The sequence below is a fragment of the Leuciscus leuciscus genome, assembly GCF_965113295.1.
Source record: "Leuciscus leuciscus genome assembly, chromosome: 25".
Lineage (NCBI taxonomy): Eukaryota > Metazoa > Chordata > Actinopteri > Cypriniformes > Leuciscidae > Leuciscus > Leuciscus leuciscus.
In genome coordinates this window covers 16,625,232-16,637,421 of record NC_138724.1, presented here as the reverse complement: position 1 = coordinate 16,637,421, position 12,190 = coordinate 16,625,232, and the positions used below count along the sequence as shown (strand labels likewise).

Below are 12,190 nucleotides of genomic sequence, written 5' to 3'. Positions count from 1 at the left end.
GTGTTAATGCCTCTATCTGACCACAGCGAACAAGTGTATGGTTTCATGTCTCACAATAGGTAATAATTGTCCCAGATATGAGACTTCATGTAAATTTTGATGAATAATTAACATATTTTTCCACCAGACGCCATGTAGATATTGAATTAGCTAAAATCAGGCCAAATTCTTTAGAAGCTTTTTTAACGTCAAATGCCTTGCTTTTTCCATAAATAAGAAATGAATATATAAATGAAAAAGTCAAATTAAGTCAAATAAATATACAAATTAAAACACTTTATAAGTCAATTTTTTGCCTTAAAAGGAATAGTTCACTTAAAAAATAAACATTTTGAAGATATTTTGAAGAATGTTGGTAACCAAACAGTTCATGGACCCCATTGACTTCCATAGTATTTGTTTTTCCTACTATGGAAGTCAATGTCCATCAACTGTCTGATTACATTCTTCAAAATATCTTCCTTTGTGTTCAGCAGAAGACAGACATTCATACATGTTTTGAAACAACTTGAGCGTGAGTAAATGCTGATAGAATTTTTATTTTCAAGTGAACTATTCCTTTAAGCCAGAAAGTGTCTGTGTGATGTCACTGGGACGCGCCGCCTCTGTTTTTGACGGTCCGCCCTGACCCTGTCAGACAGATATGAGTATCGCTGTGGTAATTCATTACTCTTCACGGTGTCTCAGCTGCGGGGCGCGTCCTCCGGCCCCGTCGCGGCGAGCTAACGAGAGATGACAAGGCCAGGCTGAATGTGTTCATTAGAAAGATGATGACAGGTGGGGGGGGGGGGCTGAGCTACAGCGACGGGCTTCTCTGATCAGAAGGGCACAGCTGGATTTCTCAATGTGTCCACCTGAGACACGACCCGCCTGCCTGTCTGCCCAACCAGATGTTCCACACCTCACAGGGTGCTTGATTTATTGATCAGCTGACTGATTTAATGTGGTCATCTATGGTTGACCATGAGATGATGTGATTTATAAGATTAGTTTCCCCATGAGTTCCTGTCCATTTCTGTCTTCCAATCAGATGAGTTGCAGAATATTACAGGTTCAAATTCACCCCTAGGTAAGCATTCCAGATAAATTAAAGTCGCGGTGAAAGCAAACAGCAGTTGTGAAGTAGTGACAGATCTTTTCTTCTGATTTATGACACACATGTAGGGTGGGGACTTGGAACAGTTGTTGATTGGATTTTGATATGTGGGCACTGCATTCAAAAATACATGCGAGCTTGCAGTCAGTTGTAAGAAAATGATTGGAGAAGTTCGTCATGCGTCACCAGAGAGAAGTCTGGAAGATTTGGATTTGGATTAAATATGACAAAAACTGTTAAAACTAAACATATACATGAATGAATCGCTCACATTTAAAAATAGATTTTCATTTAATTTCGTGCCAAATTTAAACGTGAAGCTCTGGATATTCTGGATAAAGAACTTTAATGAAGGGAAAGTAAAGCTGTAAAGTGTTGTGTTACTAGTTTGAAAAAGTAACTCAGATATTACTTTACTCGTTATGTAACTCAAGTTACTGTGGGTTGAGTTTTCTATATGTAAACAGTGATTTATGGATAGTCACATCATGTCACATCCCTTCATGATTCCATTCTTTGGTTTTGAGTTTTTCCGTATAAAATGTTGGGTTTGTATCAGAATCAGGTTTGCAATTTCTAAATATGTTTTAACTTTTAATTATAACATAACTTTTTTGAGCACACTTTCCTTTACATCTCAACTTTTGATTACCTCAAAGTATTTTCTGTACAAGCACTTGAATACTTGGAGTTTCTGTTTGCAGAAATCTGTCTTTTCGAACTCAGTCAAGGATTATTATTTTTTGCATCCAAACACACATCCAAAAATATATATTTTTTTACTTCTCATTACGTTCCATTAGTCTCTGTCTCTATCTACAGTCTCCAGTCAATCTCACTTTCTCTGTTTACTTTGTGTTATTGATCTTTGTTTCATCCACCTTTACCTCAACTCGAACACATCACTCTTTCCTCTCAGTCTGTCACTTCTCTGCACTCATCTGCCACTGTCTCCTAGTCCTGTTATATATCTTCCTCTTCCTTTGTGTGACACCCTCCACTTACTGACATTTCAATTGTCATGCTTCCAGTCTCTTTCGATTTCCTTCTTTCTCTTCCCTCGCCATTCACTCCGTGAAATAATCTGACACCGGGTGGAGCAGCTATCAAAGAAAAACACTTAAACGTTTAAAGCAAGACAGATCGAGCAGGAAAATCAAAATGAACAATGCACCATGTGTTAAATAAGTGTTTGCCAGTGAAAATGATAAATATGATTTATCCAGGGAATGTAGCTTTAAGTGCAGGTACATCATCCTGATTGACAACATAAAACGCCGATTTATGGGTAGTTCTAAATTAAATACTTTTGAAAAGTTGACTTGTCACATGGTTTAATATTGCTACACTTCATCTAATACAGCATGTTGCCATTTTTCTATAAAATGTAAAAATATAAGAATAAAAATGGCATTTTAATTGAGAATACATTGAATATTTGTACATTTCTTACACCACAGGACCATTTGAAATGATCTAGTGAAGACAAAGGATGACTAAAAAAATATGACCCATTACATTTTTTTTATATTTCCATTATACACACAATTTTCATTATAAATGTATATAATTTTGAACCTAAAATCTTTATGCAAATTGTTTTTTAGTTTTTTAAAGGGCGTTATGCATAAATTACCAATATTCAGCCTTATGAAAGATAAAACTTCGTCCCACTTTAAACGGACACACATGGACACACATGCAAGTAAGTGTAAAGGTACAAAATTAACAGCAAGCTGGTGAGTTAATGTGCATGAGTGTAAGATAATAATCGATGAAGGAAATGGCCGAGGACGGAAAGACCCAAGAATAGCTCTCACTGACTCCCCTCCCCCTTTTCCCCCATATCCTCTCATTTCTCCTTCCATTTTCATATTGAACACCCAATCCACATGCCATCCACATCTCATTTCAAGACTCCTCTAGTGTAAAAATCCAGATGGGTCAGGATGGTCGACAAGTCGATTAGTGAGATTGACTACTGAGTTCATCTAGATTTTTATTTCTTTTTTATGCAGCAGTGCTTTTAAGGCAATGGTTTCTCTGAGAGGGTCTTCCCTTTGAAGCACATCAAAACAGATTTGGTAACAATAGAGTGGTTCAGGGATATAAAACCCAGAAGACCAATTCCCTCGATTTTTCCTATGGGTTTTTACATTTATGCGTGAAATGGTCTGTACGATACTTGAACTTTTGTTGTGTTTGTTTTTTTAAACAAAAAATGCATTGCATTTTGAAGATGACAGAGCTCCTATACGAAAATACGCTGTTCTGCATCTCTCTAAATCGGCCCCAGTCATTATCTTCCACTCGGTTTGCTTTGCTCTACAGTATTCCTTGTATTTTTTACAACACCACTCATAAATTTACTCTTCTTTGCCCTTTAAACACATGTGCATGAGTGATTTATCGAATGCTGAGCCACCAACTAATGCCGAATCTAACATCATGCAAGCAAACGAACTTTTAAATGTCAGCTGACACGGATCCATAAAATGCACACAGGTGCGTAAATTCTTAATAAGCGCTGAGAGAGATTAGCACCAGTAGTTCAAGCTTGATTTGATTGGAACCAAAAGCTGCAATTTCACCTCATTAGTCTAACAATATAAAGTACGAAAAGAGGATTCAGAAAATGTGCATGAGATCTGTGTGCATGTGTGCAAGCTTTAAGAAAACTACATGCTGCCTTCTGGATCGTAGATGTGCAGTTTAAACACACTGTGCTTAAAGTTCTGTCAGTAATTACTCACCCTCATGTTGTTCCAACCCTGTTAGACTTTCGTTCATCTTCGGAACACAAATTAAGATATTTTTGATGAACTCTGAGAGCTGGCTCACTCCTTCATAGGCTTCTATGTAATTGAAACTTTCCGGGCCAGAAAGACAATGTTTAAAATAGTCCAAGTGACTACAGTGGCTCAACCATAATTTTATTCAACTATTAATTTTCTTCTGTGTGGGCCTCTGAGTGAGTTCACGTAGTGAAACAGCGCCAGCGCCCACTTTTCCTTTTTTTTTTTTTTTTTTTAGAAACATAAATGTTAGATAATATTAATTCAAAGAAATGTTCCAGGTTCAAAACAAGTTAAGCCTCTCAAAAAGCTTTTGTGACATGCTGTCGATTACTACATAAAATAATTGTGATTCTTCCCTCAGTTTGTAAAAGAAAGCAAAATTCTGTTTACAATAATGCATTTACAATGGAAGTCTATCCAGCAAGACACTGCACTTGAATTCATGTTAAAACACACTGTTTTGATATTATTGCCACAATGCATCAACATTACATGTGTTAAAATGAGGCTAGCATGACAAAATTGCTTACTAACCTTGTCTGTCCAATTATATCGCATAACCAATGGAGTTCATCCACCTACAACAGAACGACCAAGACAGTTTCACAGCTCAAATAAAACATTTTTTCAGGTAACAATTAATATATACCAAGCACTGCATATTTCAGCTTTTAAACCTTTCAGAACACTTGCCTAATAGACTTCCATTGCAAGTATTAGCGTAAGTATTACCGTAAATATGATTTTTGCTTGTTTTTTTTTACAAATGAAGGGATGAAATTATTTGTATCATCACTTGTATTGAACCCAGAACAGTATTTTTAGATGTAGAAGAATAGCTAGTAAAACAGCAAATAAAAAATAAATAAATAAATAGATTTAAATAAATACATATAAATTAATTTAAATAAATTATTGTGAAAAACAAACAAACTCGAAGAATTTAAAAAGGATATATTAAGCATAATGTGAAGTCCCCTGCTTTTACCCAACCATAAGATCTCAGTTAGATGCCAAACGTGCCAATTAATGTTGGGCTCAACCAGCCTAATTGCACTGATCTGCTAACTGCAATTACGATGAAAAGAGACGTCCGTGAAGACCACCCACCACATCTCTTTTACACCTCCTGTCCCCTGGGAAAAGGCTAGTGAAAGATAACAGGAGGGCAAGCCAGTTGGACCATTTTCTATCAACCCCTGACCTTTCTGAGATGTTTTGAAAGAGGCTGATGATGGGATAAAGCCACCTGTGCTCAGGTGATTAAGGTAAAGGGTAAAGGATTAAAGGCACTAAATTGCTTACTGTGGTTATAGGAAAAACTACTTAACACAACATGTAATTGTCAAAAATCATTAAATTCCCGAAAGAAAAGCTTTTTGTCCTGGGTTGTTTGTCATTTGTAAGCCTTTAAGCTGAGATATATCTAATAAAATGTGAAAAATGTCTCCAAGTACTGTTAAATCTGAAACGTGCTGTGTCATTCCAGAGCGGCATTTAGATTTGCGCCTAATGAGAGAGATGTGCGAGTCTACGTTTATTAGTCGAATGTTTCAGTTTCGTTTTAAATAAATTTGTATAAGCTTGCCGTTTGTAATAAATGTTGTTTATAAAGAATGCCACTAAAATGTGCGTTTTATACATGGTGCATCCGAAAAGTATATTCACTTTTTGCACATTTTGTTATGTTACAGCCTTGATCCAAAACGGATTAAATTTCACTATTTTCCTCAAAATTATACAAACAATACCCCATAATGACAACGTGAAAGAAGATTGTTTGAAATCTTTCTCCGAAGGCGAAGCACTGCTACTTGGGTGGAGTGATTTGCTCGCAGCACCTGAGAAGCCCCGTGGTGAGGAGCGGAGAGTTCGCTCAGAGTTGGAGTAAATCACTCCGCAGAAGTAGCAGTGCTTCGCCTTCTGAGAATATAGTTCCCAGTATGTATACGGTTAGAAGATGGCTGTGTCTCATGTGACCTTGTTATTTGTACACGCTGTGACTATACAAATCACAACATGTAAATAGGAAAATGATGGTGTTATTTTGTCACTTATTGGGAGCAGTTATGCTAGCTGGAGCCGTTTACCTCCAGTCTTTGTGCTAAGCTAAGCTAGGCTAGCGGTGGGTGTCAGACAGAGTTACGGCACGCACTGAGATGAAAAGGGTATGTATAGGTATGTACAGCTACGGAATCGAGCTGACCATCACGAAGAGAGAGAGAAAGTAGCTACTTCTACTGTGTTTACGCCACGGGAATACTCGGCTTGGCATTTTGAAATATTTATGTTTATTTGGCCGTTTAGGCTCGCAACCGAAGACAAAGAATATGCTTGTCCGTGTTGCGCTCGGAGCGCGCGCACAGCATCCTGTCAGTACAATTCAGGTCTCTTTCGCAACTTATCGTGCTTTTAATATTTCTTTTCAATATAAAGCACATCCTGCTCTTTTCTTTCTCATTCATTCATGTTTTATTATTAATAACTTTAAACAGAATCGTCAACTGAAATCTGCGCGGATTATCAACAATATGACACATTTATAGGACATAAAGGGTCTCTGCGGCAAAAGTGAAAGTACCAGCGGCCAGCGGGTGAGATGTTTCGAAATGTCTCTTTGAACAGTAAAGCACCCGTTTCAATAAAAGGATATATTAAAGTTTATATAGCCTACTTTTACATTTTCGCTGCTGTTCTAAAATGATTTTCGCCATCACCTTAAACAAGCAGCAGCTGCTTGAATCCCAGTGCAGGAGCTGTAACTGTTAGGTTACCACAGAAACGTAAGCGGTTAGTTGATTGCTGTGGTGACTCGTGACACTCGCGAACAGCACTGAACACGCACGTCTTAATTTTTTTATCGTTCGTTGGTAAAGGGTGAGAGACCTTGCGAGCCACATGATTTTTGCCTAAGAGCCAGGTGTGGCTCGCGAGCCAGGTTCCCAACCACTGGTGTACACACGAACACGAACTGCCGTGAGACTGGGCTGGTCTCACAGGGTGGGGGCGTGGCATCACGATGGTGGCTCACCATCGTGATGTCGGTCAGCCATCACGATGGACGGCACAACCCTAGCACTTAGAGGCTTTTGCATCTGAACTCTTCACTTATGTACATGTTATTTTTTTATTTTTAATAAATTTGCAAAGATTTCAAACAAACTTCTTTCACGTTGTCATTATGGGGTATTGTTTGTAGAATTTTGAGGAAAATAATGAATTTAATCCATTTTTGGAATAAGGCTGTAACATAACAAAATGTGGAAAAAGTGAAGCGTTGTGAATACTTTCCGGATGCACTGGATATTTTTAATTCCTGTTCTGAATTCTGTTAAATTTAAGGATCTGTTGTGGAGAGAAGGAAACTACAATACATGTTTATACTGTTTTATTTACTGGTGTTTTACATTATTTCTGAATGTATTGATAAAATATGACTGATACACTGTTGCAAAATATGTGCGTTTTTTTCTCCCAACAATGCAATTTTGACCAGGTGTGACTAAGCATAGTCAGGTGCGGATTATTTTCCGGAAAAAAAGGTACTGTAGTTCTGCAGAATTCCACAGATGTTCCTAAAATCTACATTAAAAAAATGTGACCACAGTGTAAATGTAATGTCTACAGAATATTTTATTCAATATTAAAGATATCTTGCACCTTTACTCAATATTGTATGATATGCAATTCACTTCCACTTTTGGAAAAAATATTATTATACACCAAAAGCACAGAAAGACTTAAACGTTTTGGTACCAGCGGACCTTTTCCGATTGCAAGGCGAACACTGAAGGTGGTCTGCTGGGACCAAAATCCTTTGTCCAAAAAATCTGCTAAAGGAATCTGTGACCCAACAATTTATTTCTGTCCTTTGTCAAATCCCCTTTGAGGACATTCAGGGAAATTGGGCACTTTTTTCTATTTTTCTAACACTATACAGAACATGACACAATGTCAGAGAACAATGAAAAATCAATTTTACTCTGCTTTGAAAACTCACAGATTTTTTTCCCTGAGATATTTATTTATAAGAAGGATTGTGAAAAAAAAAAAATCAAACACAACAGATAATTATGACTGTTCTTTTTTTACAAATGTTTTGAATTGTGGTGTCAGCCATTTTTAAAAGCCACAGAAATTAAGCTGTCATGGCCAAACTCCCAGACTTTTGATATCTCTCAAAAGCACTCTAAGAGAAAGTCCAAAAAATTAAAACCAAAAAACCCCAACATATTCTCTAGAAAATACATGTACATTTATATTGAATTTCATTTCACAATGATTTAAACCCAAGAGGTGGTCCAAAGGAACCATCTCTGCCATTATATTAGGGCTGCAAGATTTTTGGGGGAAATATTTAATTTGACTACAAATTAAAATGCACATGAAAAAAATCCAGGTTTGCTGTGCTGGTTTGAATGGCTGCCAAAGTTTGGCAACATTTTGAGATCTTATATTAAGAAGTTTATGAAATTATTATCATTATTATTATTATTATTATTTAGGGCTGCCCCCTAATAGTCAACAAAACGTTAGTCGACCAAAAGTTTATTAGTCAGTTAGTTGCAGAAAATAAACCTTGTGGCAAAGAGCGCAGCCCGTGAGGGACAGAGTGTTACCGGCGGGTCCTTGTGGTATTGCAGTCTGTCGGGCAGGAAATCCAAACGTTCGCCTTTCATCCATCAAACTCAAATACAGTTTATCTCTTGAAACATGTACTGTAAGTAGCAACTTTATATGGCCGCTTGCACTAACGTTAACTTTGATAAATCTGCGCTATTATTAGCCGCATATCCAAGTGTTAGTCAGAAGAGTATGGAAGCTAAAGCTCACTTGCATTTTTTTCCTTAAAATACTTACTATAAAATACTCCGTCATTTTTGTTCATACAGATAAGAGGTAATCTGTATGAACAAGAGGATGGATAGTAGTTTATTGTGAGACAGACAAACAGAAGTGCTAATAAACAATATATTACAACGGTTTCACTATGGTTTATGTGCTGAGCAGCCATATTAGATTCTTAAGTCAGGATTGTTGCGCTTTCCCTGAGTTTCCCAATCGCAACTCCGACTTGAGTGGGCGTTCCAGTTAAAAGTTCTTACTGGGAACAAGGAATTTCCCACTTCTAAGGACATCAAGCGCACCATTATTTTCTTCATTTTCAAATGTTAAACCATCAAACTTTTTGACAGAAAACTGCAGGGAGCCAATATAGCTTCTCTTCTGTTGACAAACACTGCATTACATTTTTGGGAAGTTGGTTGGCGCATGTCTTCCCAAATGCAAGTTAAAGGGACCCAAACTCAGAGCAGATGCAGAGATCCATGGTTTTGCTTTTATTTCAATTTATTGTACCGCCCTATATAATACCATCCATTACTTTCGGGAAAAAACCCATTACAGACCCTTAAAACTCAGCTGCTACTGACCTGCAGGGCATTGTAGAGCAGCTGATGTTCAAACTTCTTGACTCCCAGGATCTGCTGAAACATCTCATAAAGCTGCTCCTTGCTGAGGATGAGCTCGGACACAGCGCTGAAGGGCATGCGTCCCTGAGGCCGCCGCTGGTCCTCTTCTCCTTTATAGATGGCATCATATTTGGTGATCCAGGAGCTGAGGACAGTCTCTTTGCTCAAGCCGTCGATCTCGGGCAGGCTGCGTACACGACGCTCGATGTTCTTCTTGAAGACCTCACGGAAGTCACTGGCAGAACAGCCTCCGCCCTGGACCATTCGGGCCACTCGCTCGCTCTTCAGAAAGCCCTGTCGGAAGAAAGGACAGGGTGAATCCATCCGTACATTATGATGAACATTAGAAAGCTTTTCATGTCAAGTATTGCTAAGACATAATACTTAATACTTAAGATACTGAGATTATTATGTCAATGGCATGACGCCCATTAATTAAAAAATACATTAAAAGTGCATTATAAATTCAGTTCATACATAAAATTAATGCATTTCAATACACCACTTGAAGAAAATGTTTTTAATTTCTGAATAAAAATGCATTGTTGTGATACAAGAAATATTAAATTAAAATATTTTTCAAGAAAAAAAATTAAACCTTAATATTGAGTAATTTGGCATTTTTAATATTATCATTATTATTATTATTAATTTTATAATTATTTCTCAGTAAAATAACTTTTTTGTGCCGTTGATTAAAATAGTTAAATGTCATGTGGTGCAACTCCCCAGAAATGTAATATAGTTTATAAACTAATAATTTATCAAAATTTGTGCATTATACACACCTCTTACACCTTGAATACTTGTACATAACAAACGTCAATACAAAAAGTACGTTTCTAAGAATTCGGCACGTGTTCTAGTATTTTTTTTTTTAAATATCCTTTTCTTTATTTTATTATAATTGCTTCAACAGTTTTGTAAATTCAAGTCCAAATTTGGTGGAGGTTCCTGAATGGCTACAGCCCCTTTAATACAGATTACATACTTATTTCCACAAACTTGTCTTTATACGCATATTACAGATAAAAGACAAACAAGGAACGAACTGAAGTAACAAGCCAAAATTCAATTAAATTCAGAAAACACAATGATTCATTAGAGAGAGAAAAGGCCCCGCTGAGAGAGTGGCAAATCTGCACAGGAGACCATGAAAACACTTCGGTTTTCACTTTTCAGTAATTTCATTTTTTTATATTCGGTGACCGTGTCTGGGGGAAACCGAAGTTGGTGAGGCGCGACAGAAGCAGCAGATGGAGACGAATCGCAGCTCCTAACCGCGAGTAATGGAGCAGAACAAAGACACTTCAGCTGCCTCGTCTCAAGGAGGCGGGGGAATATATCTGTGTCGAAACTGCCATGATCTGGTAAGATGACAGAGATGGGTGCGCAACAGGAGGCAAACCTCATGGAGGGAAATTCCACATAAAAATGCTTTTACTTGGACACCTGTAGAGATTATACTTTTTTATTTAGATTTGAGGAAAGTGCTCATTTAGGTCCATTTGACATTTGGCGTCTGGAAGTACTTACCTTAAGAATCAAACGGGATACATGCAATACAAAAATATACAGCTCAACAATACAAGGATATGAGAGAAAAAAAGGCTTGAAATTTCCTCCCTGGAAACTTAAAACGTACCTACTTGTTCGTCCATGAATAGTACATTGGTTCCATTAAAAAGCCCATTCAAACGGTGGCAAAAAAACAACGATATTGGATATCTTGCAGTGCTTTTTGGTACTTGAATGAGTCAGTGAATAAGTGGCTTACTTTCCTGTAGAGAAAATTAATAGTTTCCTCCTGCCTCAGAAAGGACACGCAGGTGAAGTGACAGACAGGCAGGCATGCTGGGAGGACAAGGGTCTGCTCATTTCCTCTGTGCCATTTAGAAACTGAATTTAGCAAAATCATTCTGATGCAAGTAGACAATTCAGTTTTTTTTTTTTACTAACCTCTCTAGGCCTTATGTTATAAAGTCAGTGTCATAAGAGTCTAGTTATCTCTGCATTTATTGTGTGCGTTAAGCTTTTTTCTCACTTTTTCCTACAGTGCTGCCTAAAACTGTAAAAGTGGTCAAAGAGAATGTGTGTCATTAACTGGCCAAATGCAAGACACTATAGTCTCCATGTCTTTATCATAACACACAGAATATGTGAAGAGTCAGCACTAACGAAGAGGAACTATGTAGTATTTGAATTTTTTTCAAAGGTGATCCTTTACAAATGGCTAGTTCTGGTTTATGCTTGTCCAAACCAAGCATGCTATAATACACAATAGAGTAACAATACATGTGAGGAACCTTTTCATCCACCAGAAATGTGGTACATAAAAAAGAGAGTGCCAATCAAAGCTAAAATGAAGGAAATTATTCAATTCAAATCCTACAACATGGACAAATAAATGGCATTTTTAAATTGTTTAAAGCTTAGTTACATGGAGGGTTTGATATCAAGAACCGGTTCCAAATTCCCAAGAACCGTGGATTTAATAAGACATTCAAGACTTTGTGCATTTCTATTCCGCTAGAAGACATGAAAGGGAACTAAATTCGGCACCCGCGCGCTACTTTCTATGCTGCCAATACTGAATTGAGTTCTCTTTCACGCCTTCTTGCGCTTGAACGGACAAATACGCATAAAATTATTACAAAATATCCCCGTAAACACAGTCAGTTTTGTCTTAAGTGAACGTAAACAGTTGAGAAAGAAAACGCATGTGTAATGGTATATTGGATCTGTGATTTAGGTCTTAGTGACAGCAGCCTAATAAACCTGCTGCTGTCAATGTTAATCAAAATGTTACTAAAGACAGAGAAAAT

At 37.3% G+C, this 12,190-nt stretch overlaps 1 protein-coding gene across 7 annotated transcripts in view; it reads right to left on the bottom strand.

Annotated features, from left to right (window-relative positions):
* The window catches only part of cadps2 (Ca++-dependent secretion activator 2), a 156,149-nt gene that overhangs the window by 80,004 nt on the left and 63,955 nt on the right, over nt 1-12,190 (bottom strand). For 6 of the 7 annotated variants that reach the window (XM_082159265.1, XM_082159262.1, XM_082159261.1 and 3 more), the window contains one exon: nt 9,327-9,659. In XM_082159265.1, the coding sequence (XP_082015391.1) occupies nt 9,327-9,659 (333 nt within the window). Of the gene's footprint in view, nt 1-4,428; nt 4,473-9,326; nt 9,660-12,190 lie in introns of those variants that run through there. The other variant, XM_082159266.1, reaches the window with a different exon arrangement.